Here is a 13,209-nt window from a genome sequence, read left to right on the forward strand (position 1 = left end):
TGCATTGCTTTCTTAACAAGCCCTTCCAACTGCATGACGTATTCTGTCATGACGAGATGTAACAGTGGATGGCCGGATTTGCGACTGCTGACTACGTATGTGACTGCGCGATAAAACGGTGCGCTTTTTCCATAGCATCGATCTACTCTGTGTCAATCGAAGTTAGTAGAGGTTGATTGACGCAATGACCCATAGACTGTTTCCACTTTGCGGATGTCTGTATAAATGGGTCTCGAAACCCCATTGAGCTTTTTTGGCGGATTCACTGATTCAGTATATGAGTGGGTTCTGTATGTTGAGTTTGAAATCAACTCGCTTCTTGCCTACACGTGCAGACTCGTCCGCGCTATCCATACTCGAGCAATACTGAACTGTCTTATCCGTGGAGCGGTGGCAATTGACGTAAAACAAATGCGTGCTCGGCCGAAATAATTGTGGACGCCGACGATCTGACCCGTCTTTAATGACATACAAGTGGGCAAGAGATCGACCACATGGTTTTGTCGGTCGCCCCACCGATGAATTCATCGCTGTTGGTCATGTCCTCTCAATTCATTCTAATATGTCAATACACAACGATCAACTTCGTCTGCGGTATATTTTCCAAGTGTTCCGTCTTTCCGGCTCCAAAATGCCGAGATTGTTGGTCGTCAATGTTGGACTCGACTCGCTGACCCAGGGGCCCCGAATTATGTCAGCAGCAATATTGGATGCATTATACTTCACACTGTAATTAGCGTTCCCAATGCTCTGGTCGGCCGCTGAAGCGTTGCCGGACTTTGCCCCGATAGGCTCCGCCGAAACACGTCCTTCTCTTTACAGCACACACGAGCACCTTCATTCGCTCGGATGTGCTTTCGTTTGTCGTAATTGCTCCCGTCCTCAAAAATAAAAGTATCTATGAAACTGTCGCTAGAGCAGTATCCGAGTCCCCGTAATATTCCTTGCAACTATAGCGGGAGGAAGAAGCCGAGGTCGTAACACTGTAACACCAAGACCTAGCAAAGAGCGGGATCTAACTGTTTAAAGTTATTGGCAATTTACCCTGAAAATCATCCCCCGCGGTAAAATCAAACTCGCACAAATGATGACTGAGACAAAGTGGCAGTGTGTGTGCTTTTGTTGCGCTCCAATTGAGATGAGCGCCAAATGTGATATCCAATCACACTGCATCGCGCCCCAGCTGTCAACTCTAGATGTCAGTTGTCGTGAAAATGTGAACGAAGCTTTAACCGTCATCGATCGGTCTGACTATGAGATTTGAGCTGGGTATTTAAACTGCAAAAAGGCTGACAACCAGCTTGTGTGTGTCAGTCACTCGTCTTGTTGATACAAGCTTCAATATTTGTCGACTCGCAACCGCAGAAATGGCAGCTCTTTGGCAATTAGTTCTCGCGGCTTTTAGCTTGGTTGCCTTGGTACAAGGACAAAGCTTCAATAACCCCGTACTTTGGGAGGATCTCGCCGATAATGAGGTTATCCGAGTCAACGACACATACTACTACACCGCCTCAACAATGCATTATTCGCCTGGTGCCCCAATCCTACGCTCTTACGATCTTGTCAACTGGGAGTATTTCAGTCATGCTGTCCCTACACTTGGTTGGGGGACCAAATATGACTTGACAGGCGGCCAGCAGGCTTACGTCAAGGGCATTTACGCGTCTACTTTCAAGTATCGCAAAAGCAACAACCTGTGGTACTGGATCGGTTGCATCGAGTACTCAACAACATATGTGTTTACTGCCACATCACCGACTGGGCCTTGGTCACAGAAGGCTAAAATCGCAACTTGCTACTACGATGCAGGTCTCCTTATCGACGACGACGACACGATGTATGTCGCCTATGGCAACACTCAGATGAGCGTCGCACAGCTATCCGCCGATGGCCTTTCGGAGGTGCGCAAGCAGGTCGTTTATTCCACGCCGTCTAGTATTGGAACCCTGGAGGGCAGCCGAATGTATAAATACAATGGAAAATACTACATCTTCGCGACAAAGCCGGCAACCAGCCAGTATGTGCTTCAGGCCAGCAGCCCGTGGGGCCCGTACACTGTTAAGGCTCTTGTCCAAAGCGTGGCCGCCCCGGTGTCTGGAGCTGGAAATCCTCATCAGGGCAGTCTAGTCGACACCCCCGACGGAAAGTGGTATTACATGGCGTTCATTGACAACTACCCTGGCGGCAGAGTCCCGGTTCTTGCCCCAGTAACTTGGGCCTCTGACGGTTTCCCAGCGGTCACCCTATCGAGCGGCGCATGGGGCAAGTCGTACGCATATCCAGCAACCCAGAAACCGGTTCAATCCACGCTTGGCACGGACACGTTTACCGGGACGTCCCTAGGGCCAGCATGGGAATGGAACCATAACCCTGACACTTCCAAGTTCACGATTTCCAATGGCTTGACTTTAAACACCGCGACAGTGACGAGTGACTTATACGCGGCCCGAAACACGTTGACAAAGCGTATCCACGGCCCTCAAGGAGTCGGTACAGTCGTTATTGACTTCACTTCCATGGGCGATGGCGATCGTGCTGGGTTGTCGCTGCTGCGCCAGGATTCTGCCTACATCGCCGTCCAGCGATCTGGCTCATCTTACTCCATCGTTATGTACAATGGCCTGAGCATGGTCAAGAGTACCTGGACCACGTCGTCGACGGGCTCTCAGGCAGCAACCACGCCAATCTCGCAACGGCGTGTTTGGCTTCGTGCTAACGTGGACATCAATCCTGGTTCCGGGAAGAAGGGATCTTTCTCGTACAGCCTCGACGGCAACACTTTCGTGGCGTTCGGGTCGCAGCTGACCCTGAACAATGAATGGGAGTTTTTCATGGGTTACCGATACGGCATTTTCAATTTCGCAACGAAGTCTCTTGGTGGTTCCGTCAAGGTTGAGTCTTTCACAAGCGCCTAAAGGGGGTTCTTCGAAGTGCTCATCTATAGTTCTCAAGACCAAGCTTGGAATCGGTGAACTCTTTCAATTTGGCTGTGGTACTTCAGTGGCTCCCATGGTGTGTGAATATGCCTTACCTACAACCTTAAACATACGCGTCCTGGTCGCAACTAGGCTGGCTCAGCGAACCTCGTGACTAGATAAGTACCCAGTGCAATATGAATGAAGATCGTACCGCAAAAGTGTTATATGAGGATGCCTGGTGTCTACATTCAGTTATTTTAATTGCGCAAGAGTCAAAGGGAGCTTCAAAACAGAGGAAAAGTCGATCCGTTGACTCTACCTAATGACGGTGTTCAGCTTGCCCGACAAACCATAGTAGCAAAGCCCCCAAACATTCGAATTGGGACCACCAGTTGATTACCGGCCTCGACGGGCGGATTCTGGCAATTTTTTTTGCCACTGAAATTCATAAATGGACTAAGACGTCGCTTTCCCTCTGTATGCATATGTTTAGTCTTTCTTGGATTTGTGTGAGCAGTTGAGGGACGCTCTCACGAAGCTCAAGAGGGATGTATGAGATGGCAGGCAACATTGATACAATGTTCCAAGCATTGTGAGAAAGTCCAGAGGCAGTCGCATTCAAAGCGATTCAATTGTTGTCTCTAGACCGTCAGATTTCACGGGTGACCTGTCATCTGCATGGCTGAGGAGCGTCGGTGATACGTGTATTTGAAATTGCCGCGAACTAATGGATCTTGCCCCACTGCAACCACTTCATTGTCGCAAGATGTCCTGACCAATAGTTACATCGCAGAAAGCGTAAAGTATTACTTGTCTTACGGTTAAAATAAGGTTAATTAAGGCTTGCTTAGCCCGGAAGCCTCGGGGATAAAAGTTTACCATGCTTGCAATTGAAATGGGTAATAGGGGAGGTCTGCATGTGGGTAATGCAACGTTTGGTAAGATATGACTCGCCCCTGAAGATGCAAGCATCAGCCCAGACCTGCCTTATTCGCCTGACGTCGTTGTCGTATTTGTGGTTGCACAGCCGTCCATCGTGCTATATTGAATATAACGGTCCTTTTTCTGGAGAAACCTCGGCAAAACATCAGCCCAGTCAAACATCATCTCCTACTCTATGCAATAGCAGCCCAAAATGACGTTCTCGAATCCGGTTTCGATACGGGACATGTTGGTCAGGTTCTGGATTTGGATTTCGCTACCGATTTTTGTTATTTGAGCTGCCTTAAAGAGGTTCTGTCTTCGGGCTGCTTTAAGCAGTTTCTGTATTTGGAATTCGTGACCGAGTCTAGAATTTGTAGTTGGTTGCATAAAAAGGCGTTGTCACTCCCTCCACACTGCTTTGATCAATGTAGCCTCCTCTCTTCCATCCCCAGCGCAAGACTAGCCCTCACTCTGTTCACAGTCACTACCAGCCACATTACTCTCGTCGCTGAAGAAACAGAACATCACGAATAGCCACAATGCGTTTCTTCGCCGTAGCCGGACTTCTGTCTCTCGCAGCCGCTCTTCCCACCGCCGATCCCTCCCAGCAGGACAACTCGGTGGCACGCCGTGGCGACGCCCTCGACCACGTTCTCGCCGTCCGTGCCGACAACTCCAACGTCGGTTTCAACCCCTTCGACCAGACCTACTCCTGGCCCGACACAAGCGTCACAGGCGGTGGTATCAGCGCTCAATTCAGGGCCACCAACCTCAACAACGGCAACTACAGCTTTCAATTCTGGAGTTCAGCGCCTCTCAACGGCGGAAACCTGAGTTATCGTGTCTCTTACGGCGGGAAGGAGTTGGCAAAGGTGGTTCTCTCCCCTGGACAAACAACCACAGTCACCGTTCCGAAGACTGGTGACAACTTCAATATCTACATTGATGCAGCCTAAGCCATTCCATGGAGACAAGTGAGAGAGTAGATATTGCCGCGATACCTGCGAATTAAAGTTGCATTTGCTGCCGCCAGGTTGACGCCCGATACCAATCGTGAAAGATGGCCCCTAGATCTGAATGTGAAAATTGAGCTCTGGTCTCGTCAAACGTGTGAGCCGTCCAGGCGTGTGACCATTGTGTGTGGGGGGTAAGGGGGTGGGAAGAGCTACTCAACACGTGATCTTATTCATTCTCTGTGGCAAGTGCTGTTTCAATCAGCCTTTAAGAGACTTACAAAGCACCTTTACAATTACGATGAAACGGTTAGCGATAAAATTCTTCCGTGCAGTCCTATAAACAACACCCGAGGGCTAAGACCATCCAATCATAAATTGATCTACAATCAGTCTCTCACATGCTATTGTAAAAATGACGATCTTATCGCCAAACTGTTAGGGTTCAGATCTCTCAGCCATCACTACCAGCCCTAGATTCTTCATAGAGTAGATCGAAAATACAATCAGGCAAGGGAAGAGAAATTACAGCATTGCATCCCACAGAAACTGGGGATACTGTAGATTTACGGCAGCGATAGTAACACCTGGCCAACTGTGGACTGGATTTTCACAGGTTGTTGCTGGATTAGATCAACTAAGGCGATTGCTGCATTGAAACAGATTTCTCGGCCCTGGTTGTGTATTAGCTTACCTCGAAAGACTCTAGGACAATAACGTAGATTTCTGCTGAGTAGAGTCTCTAAGGTCAACTTTTGAAATGTAACATCCGAGAGCGTACCCAGCGCCAGGTCTGAAGGCCTGAAACAAGCCTAACGAAATGGTTATATAACTTTGCTGCGAAGCACTTCAATCATCATAATTAAAAATCACGTTGAGCATTCTCTACCTCCAAATATGGCTTCGGCATAGCCACACACTTGAGGCATGATCCCGCAGGTTACAAGGGCGTTTGTGGTTCCGGGACGATTGCAGTCATGCATTGGGCTCTACAAGGGAACACCGTAGCCATGCTAATTGCGAATTATTTCCTGCGATACTAGGTACGGAAAATTCTCAATTTCTTTGTCCGATAAGATCCAGAGTTGCCTCGATACTAGACCATTGACCGTGGCAGTGCCAAATAGAACCTGAGAACTAGGTAGTTGTGCCGTTAGGCTTTCTGCGACCGGGGCAGAATCATCAATCCTATATACCATCCGCAGTCAATGTATCGCCATTCTTCACTTCTGAGTCTGCCAGCAGAGCTTGACGCAGAGAATAGATCCGATAGTCACGCACCGCCCATTTCTGACAGACTTAGGCGGATGCTGCGTTCCTTACTCGTGTGTTACAACCTCGCCAGGCGCCCGTGACCACTCATCTCGCCCCAGTCATAAGCACTTAAGAATCCCAATCCTCCTCTGTCAGATCCTCTGGCACATGCACAGCGCCCACAATTGTCTTACCCTTCAACTTCTCCCTAATGAAAACCCTCATCACACTCTCCGTCTCACCGTCAACAGGAACCCGCAGCGTCATCCATCACGACAGTGGGTAAAGGGGTAGTACTTGACCTCTCAAGATTGGACAGCTGTATTTGGTCATGCATCAATAGATCTTTTTGAATCAATACTTGCGCAGTGCAGTCAAACGGCCGTAGCAACCTTTTAATAAAGCCCCTGCGCACGAAGTCAGTACACCCCTCGTGCCATTAGGCGACCTCCGCCGCTTTGCTGAGACATGAGGAGTTGTTGTGTTTGTTGTGGTCAAAGCCTATAAGGAAGTTGACTCGTAATATACAGCCGGTGAGTTCTGTTCATCACAGATTATTTTATTTTCTTCGCCCGACTTGATTGTAGTTTGTATTACTAAATTCATGGCTGAATCACCCTTCGGTACGATTGATAATTCCTATCTGCGATTTCCAATCCGACAGGCAAAGCCAACAGCGGCCGCGCCCTCACTAGTACTCGGAACTTGTCTTGGCACGCACAATTCGGCTACCGAAATCGCCCTCAAACCCTAGATCTTATGCCCAGCCGTTATAATGATCGTCCGGGGCCGGCCAAGGCTTATCAGCTGCATCCTATCAGCCTTATACCATGTTGCCGGTACAGACAATGGTGTGGAACTTCTGATAGCTGACGCTCCTTTTTGTACGACGTAAAGTGGGGCAGTCATCTATCTGTGGATATAGGTCCGACTTGCGAGTCCGACTGCCGGCTTATCCATGGCGCGGCAGAGATGCGTGTCGAAAATGATAGGAGATTTGCGTCTGTGTCATCAATAGCATTCTGTCTCGGTTGGTTGTGGCCTCCTATGCTTTCAATTTAGTGCCATTGACAGAAGTTTCGGTATACCCGACTGCTTCGGCTGTGTAGGGAAAGTGGTCGTTGAAACGGTACTGATCTTGTGCAAAACTTGTGGCAATCAACAAGATCCGGATGCTTGGGGCTACAGATGACAGTCCATCCTACCTTGAATATTATGTGAGCCATAGTAGTCAAATGATCTATACGTGTGGCACCGCGGAAGATGCGGTCAGGAAAGGCACTTTCATCCGTAGATAGGCAACAGCCGAGAAAAGATACAGCGAGCCCGAGCACAGAAGATTCTTTATTATGTCTCTTGGCCCTCTTTCCCTCGTCTCGAGGCTCATCATCCTCCCTTGCCTTTTATCCCTGTCTAATCCTCCCATCGCCAAGTCCTCGCGATCATGGTACCGGAAATTTGCCTCGCCGCACTGGCACTGGCTCATCATGTCTACTCTGCCTCCGTTTCCTCTCTCCCTGTCCGTCTAGAAACACGAACAGATCTCACTTCACGCGCTGCGAATATACACGTCTCTTATGACAAGCTTGTCGAGGGCGTGCTTGGCTTTACCTACGGATCGTGCCTGGATCGAGAGCAGACCGACTCGCACCATGTCATTGGACGTCACGCACCTTCGAGCGCCAGCCACCGGCTTGTCTGGGTGATTCCTGAGGATGCGTTTTCTGGCGGATGTATTTCAGCCTGGGATCAAACTGGCGCACTGATCGGAAGGAGTAAGCCTCAGCGACTTGCTTCGCAACGCAGCCGCAAAAGAGGGCTTGAGGAACTTCACAAGCGCTCTTCTATGAAGAAGCGTGACGCTGGAAGTGACTCTAACGCAATTCCGATGTCGAACGCCAGCGGTATCAACGCCTGGGGGCCTTGGTTTGATGGCGTCGAATTGCTCCAATCCAAGAACCTCAGCGGTGTAGAAGTCAATGAGGCCAAGAGCAAGAACATTGCAATCGTTGGTGCCGGGATGTCTGGGCTCATGACCTTTTTGTGTTTGAAACAGGCCGGTTTCGAAAACTTGGAGATTATTGAGGCCGGTGAGAGGCTTGGTGGCCGAGTCCACACGACGTATTTGACCGGAGGACCGTTCGATTACTCGTACCAGGGTCAGTAGTCCCACTGCGTCGAGGTGGTTCAAGTACTGACTGAAGAATTCAGAAATGGGCCCAATGCGTTTTCCTAAGACGTGGACCTCATCAAAAAATGAGACCTACAACATCACCGATCATCAACTTGTTTTTCAACTAGCTGCTGAAATGAACGAGCTAAACAACAAAGATGCCAATTGGAGCGTGGATTTCATCCCTTGGTATCAGTCAAACAGCAACGGGCTTTATTATCATAATGGCATTAGATTAGACAATGGATTGCCACCCACTGTCGCGCAAGTTGCTGCCAACTCGTCTCTCTCCATCCAGCCGGTCAACTTGCCATCTACGGATGCCCTTGAGGACCAGATTGCATCTGTTACAACCTCTGATGAGTTTTACGCTGAGATGGCAACGAACATGTTCGCGGCCCATAAGGAGTTCCTTGGTAAGTATCCATTTACCCAGTAAATTGACAAAGCCCAAAACGAAGTGATTGAGCTAGAGTGACAATGGAGCTGACGAGATAATAGAAAGTGGTCTTAATGGCCTTCCAGGCGACCAATGGTCTGAATTTGCCTATATGGTCAGCTATCTTGGAGCAAACCTCAACGATACTGACATTGTCTCTGATGGAGCTGGTGGTGATTCATTCTGGGACACGTGGTACGATGGTCTTTATTTCTCTGCCGGTACGTACACGCCTTCCTACGCCATGGTTGGCCATCCTTTTTTTCTCTAGCATCTTCGACGATGCATCACTTTGGGCCCCGTAGCAGGTCACTAACGCATCAAAGCAACCTGGGCTACCATTAACGGTGGCCTTTCGCGGCTCCCAGCGTCTTTCCATCCGTTAGTAGACAACTACACCACAATGGCTCGGAAGATCGAGCGAGTAGGATGGGACGCGGAGACGCAGAAGGTAAGCCTGCAGTGGCGTAACAACTACACCGACACGGTCTTCCAGAATTCTACACACGACTACACCGTTGTTGCAGTCCCTTTCAGTGTTGTCAAAAACTGGAGAATGCCTGATCTCGGGTCAACGACCATGTCCAATGCCATCACCAACATGGCCTACGGAATTGCTTGCAAGGTGGCATTGGAGTTCGAAACTCGCTTCTGGGAGCACTTGGACAACCCTATCTACGGCTCGTGTTCTACTTCGACAGATATCCCCGGAATTGGCTCGATCTGTTATCCGTCGTACAACATTAATGGCACTGGTCCCGCAACCATGCTCGGTAAGCAATTTTCCCCCTGTACTGGGTTCTTCTTTAGAAATGCTGACTCTTACACCATCAATAGGCAGCTACATCAGTGGCGGCCAGTGGGGCGAGAGGTGGGCCTCTGCGACAGAGGATGAGCATGTGCAGTACGTGCTGCAAGCCATGGCTGAGATTCACGGCGAAGTCGTTCAAGAACAGTACACTGGCAAGTACGATCGGCGATGTTGGGTTCTCGATCCTCTTGAGAGTGGTTCGTGGGCTAGTCCATCCATTGGCCAGCACCAGCTTTATCTGCCAGAGTACTTCAAGACCCACAACAATGTAAGTGGAAGCCCCATCCTTCACTGTACGCAGAAGTTTCAAAAGACGTTAACTAAATCTACCAGGTCATCTTTGTTGGCGAGCACACATCATATACGCATGCTTGGATTGCATCGGCGCTTGAGTCGGGGATCCGTGGCAGTGTGCAGTTGATGCTCGAGCTGGGCCTTGTCGACGAGGCCAAGGCCACCGTGGAAAAGTGGATGGCTCGTTGGATTGAAGTGGTGAGTTCACTGTGTCTCCCGACAAATTGATTTCCCCCTGCTGACATGAGATACAGTAAATATGTACCTTCCGATATAAAACAGAGATTATTGTCATCTTCAGCCACAGTAATGTATTTTTGTGGGGCGTATTGCCTTCCGTGAAATCGAAGACGTAACAGAGGCAGGGGCGCTATGCCAATGCCTTCATATTTAACGACTTGTCCTTGCTGGACTTCAATAATTAGGATGCAAATCAGCGGTGTAACGTTGATCTGACCATCGTGTTAATGCGTTTCGCATAGTGATTGAAGTGTATGTGTGCCAAGGTCGAGTGTAATCAATGACGACATACTGCAAAACACCTAAGTTTCGCTGGTATTGCGGCGTTCAGTGTTGCAATTGAAAGATTTGACACCAAGACAAAGACAACGTTAGGCTGATCTGATACCTTTCAACTGCCAAAGCTTGAATCAATTGAGCGGAACGAGAGAAGGCAACACATGGAAACCTCAACAGTCATTGTATGGCCCATGAAGGCTGGGTGCGGAATCCATTCAGTAATGATCGGCATTGACCAATTTGCGCAGAGAACCTATTGTTCAGGGAAGATTTACAACTGCGATGCAGACTAAATAGTGAGTCCCATATTTGGAATTGGAATGCAGAATAAACTTTTCATGTCAGGCATAGACTAAGAACCAGCTACACGGTGGCTCAGTCACCGAAACAATTGGCAAAAGGCTGGGCTAACAAGGTGAACCACCGCCCTTCGCGCTTTTTTATACATATAGTCGATCGAATTTACAAAGTCCACATTTGTAACGATCTAAAGCTGTAATCATCCGTGGCCGTAGCAGTCTAGCTGTTCTAAGAAAGAGCATGATTGTCTCGTAAGACCGGCCAGTGCGGAGCAGACTTGGCAGAGAGCCAATGCAAGTGGAAATTGTGACAAGTTAGGCTCCGACTAACAAGTCCTGTGTCTAGATTTAAGTGATCGATCTGGAGTGTCAAATAGCATAAGCACAGAGTTCTACGGAACCATTTTCTTTCCACAGCCTTCAAGTCCCTGGCATCAATTCCATACTAGGAGTCATGCAGTTTGCTCTGTAGCAACCAGTCCGCTAAACACAGTATTTTGAATGATTTCTTTTTAAAAATTGTGACCAAATCAGAGAATCGTAAAGCACGGCAGGTCTCCACCTCCCGATCCGAGTCGTGTGGCTAGATGCAAGCACGAGGAGACAAGCAATAATGAAGCTTGCCCCGCCAGCAAAGCTTGGCCTGCGCTTAATATAACTCGTGATTGTCAGGGTATGTTGCGGCATCCCCCACAGTCATCAATAAGTTCTCTTGGCTCTTCCAAGCCAATTGCTCTATTCCATCTGTGCGGGAACACGCTTGGCGCTGTACTACCCAAGACATCGGCCACCTTCCATTCACGGCCAAGCGAGGCGATATAAGTTGCTAGCCCGGGTCACTTCCTCATGGCAAAGAGAAATTCGGAGGCAGCACAGTTCCAAGTTCTTATCATTCCTCCTTGGCGCGATGCTGGGCAAGGCTTAACCTTCCTTATTTACGATGGCGTTCGATGCTATTTTGTGTTCATTATTCATTCGGTAGCCAGGTGAGGTTGACTATATAAAGAAGACGTATATTCCACGATATTGTGCCAAAGTCTTTGTAGACAGCCAACCTGCAACGCTCATCTGCCCACCATGAAATCGTCGCTAATCTCCACGCTCCTGCTGCCATTGGTAGCAGCCGTTGCGCTCCCGCAAGAGGAGGTAAAGGTTGACTATACCGGCTACAAGGTATTTCGAGTCGACCTTGGCTCTGACGCCACGGTCTCAGCGGAGGTGTCGCAGCTCGCGGTCCATGTACTGAATCCTGGTAGTACTGGGGCTGTTGATGTCGTAGTCGCTCCTGACTCGGTGTCTGCACTTGAGGGACTTGGCTTGAACAGCACTGTCCTGGATGAGGATTTGGGTGCCAGTATCGCTGCGGAAGGCGAGATTTCCCAGGCCCTGGCTGGTGTGTTCTTCCACTTGATGCCATCAATGAAATCTGTATACTGACATAGACCCCTGAAGTCCCTGATCCCTCATGGTTCACTGCATATCACGCCTATGCAGCTCACCTGACCTTCCTCAATGACCTTCAAGCCAGCTTCCCAGCCAACTCGGAGATCTACACCATTGGTCAATCGGTAGCAGGTCGACCCCTTACTGGCATCCACATCTGGGGTAGCGGTGGAAAGGGCTCCAAGCCAGCCGTAGTGTTCCACGGAAATGTCCATGCTCGCGAATGGATTACTTCCAAGACCGCAGAGTACATTGCGTACACGCTCTTAACCGAGTACGGATCAACCGCAGCCATCACGGCCGTGGTTGACAAGTTCGACTTCTACATCACGCCTGTCGTGAACCCAGACGGCTTCGTGTACACCCAAACCAATGACCGCCTGTGGCGCAAGAACCGCCAGACTGTCAGCGGCAACAGCTGTATTGGTCGGGATATCAACCGCAATTGGCCCTTCCAGTGGTCTGCCACGGGAGGCGCATCGACGAACCCATGCTCTGAGACTTACAAGGGTGAGAACATCCTCCTGCTAGCCGCCTTCGGCCGACACCACAACTGACCAAGTTCTTTCATCAAGGACTTGCTGCAAGCGATGCCCCCGAGACCCAGGGTCTTGTCGCCCAAATTCAGCAGCTCAAGGCATCTCGCGGTATTAGTCTCTACATCGACTTCCACTCTTATGGCCAGTACATTCTCTGGGGTAAGTTTGAAAATTGCACATACCCTGTCTTCTAGGATCTACTCCCCCTGCTGTGTCAAGACTCTGGTATCGAGCGATTGCTGACTATTACAACCCAGCTTACGGCTACAACTGCGCAGCCACCGCCGAAAACAATGCTGCCCTCCAGTCACTAGCTACTGCTGCTAGGACTGCCATTGCAGGTGTCTCTGGAACCTCGTACACCATCGGAAAATCCTGCAGCACGTTGTACGCAACTACCGGGTCCAGCGTTGACTACATTGATGCCACAGGCAACGCAACATATAGTTATACCTATGAGCTCAGGGATACTGGGACATATGGCTTTGTGCTGCCTGCCAGCCAGATTAGGCCCACCGCAGTGGAGACGTGGGCCGGTGTGTTGGTCATGCTTCAGAGGGCTTAAGTTGGCGATAAAATACATTGTGTGCTTTCAATTTCTGTAGCTCCCTTCGCTCACAGCAGACGGCTTGTTCTCTATCCG

General features: G+C 49.5%; 4 protein-coding genes across 4 annotated transcripts; all 4 read left to right on the plus strand.

Annotated features, from left to right (window-relative positions):
- Positions 1-1,367: 1,367 nt before the first annotated feature.
- On the plus strand, positions 1,368-2,915 carry J7T55_006897 (xylosidase glycosyl; the record flags this gene model as incomplete). The annotated part of the gene is made up of 1 exon (XM_053135035.1): positions 1,368-2,915. One exon carries the CDS (start codon positions 1,368-1,370, stop codon positions 2,913-2,915), a length of 1,548 nt encoding a protein of 515 aa, XP_052987182.1.
- A 1,466-nt stretch (positions 2,916-4,381) lies between these two features.
- On the plus strand, positions 4,382-4,798 carry J7T55_006898 (uncharacterized protein; the record flags this gene model as incomplete). The annotated part of the gene is made up of 1 exon (XM_053135036.1): positions 4,382-4,798. The coding sequence occupies one exon, from the start codon at positions 4,382-4,384 to the stop codon at positions 4,796-4,798; it is 417 nt and encodes a 138-aa protein (XP_052987183.1).
- A 2,695-nt stretch (positions 4,799-7,493) lies between these two features.
- Positions 7,494-10,191, plus strand: J7T55_006899 (uncharacterized protein; the record flags this gene model as incomplete). The annotated part of the gene is made up of 7 exons (XM_053135037.1): positions 7,494-8,208; positions 8,261-8,638; positions 8,724-8,882; positions 8,988-9,434; positions 9,499-9,740; positions 9,806-9,964; positions 10,132-10,191. 7 exons carry the CDS (start codon positions 7,494-7,496, stop codon positions 10,189-10,191), a joined length of 2,160 nt encoding a protein of 719 aa, XP_052987184.1.
- A 1,470-nt stretch (positions 10,192-11,661) lies between these two features.
- J7T55_006900 (zinc carboxypeptidase a) lies at positions 11,662-13,131 on the plus strand (the record flags this gene model as incomplete). Its single annotated transcript, XM_053135038.1, has 4 exons — positions 11,662-11,977; positions 12,037-12,537; positions 12,603-12,725; positions 12,824-13,131. 4 exons carry the CDS (start codon positions 11,662-11,664, stop codon positions 13,129-13,131), a joined length of 1,248 nt encoding a protein of 415 aa, XP_052987185.1.
- Positions 13,132-13,209: the final 78 nt, after the last annotated feature.

Source organism: Diaporthe amygdali, assembly GCF_026229845.1.
Source record: "Diaporthe amygdali strain CAA958 chromosome Unknown NODE_51_length_283962_cov_64_506962, whole genome shotgun sequence".
Lineage (NCBI taxonomy): Eukaryota > Fungi > Ascomycota > Sordariomycetes > Diaporthales > Diaporthaceae > Diaporthe > Diaporthe amygdali.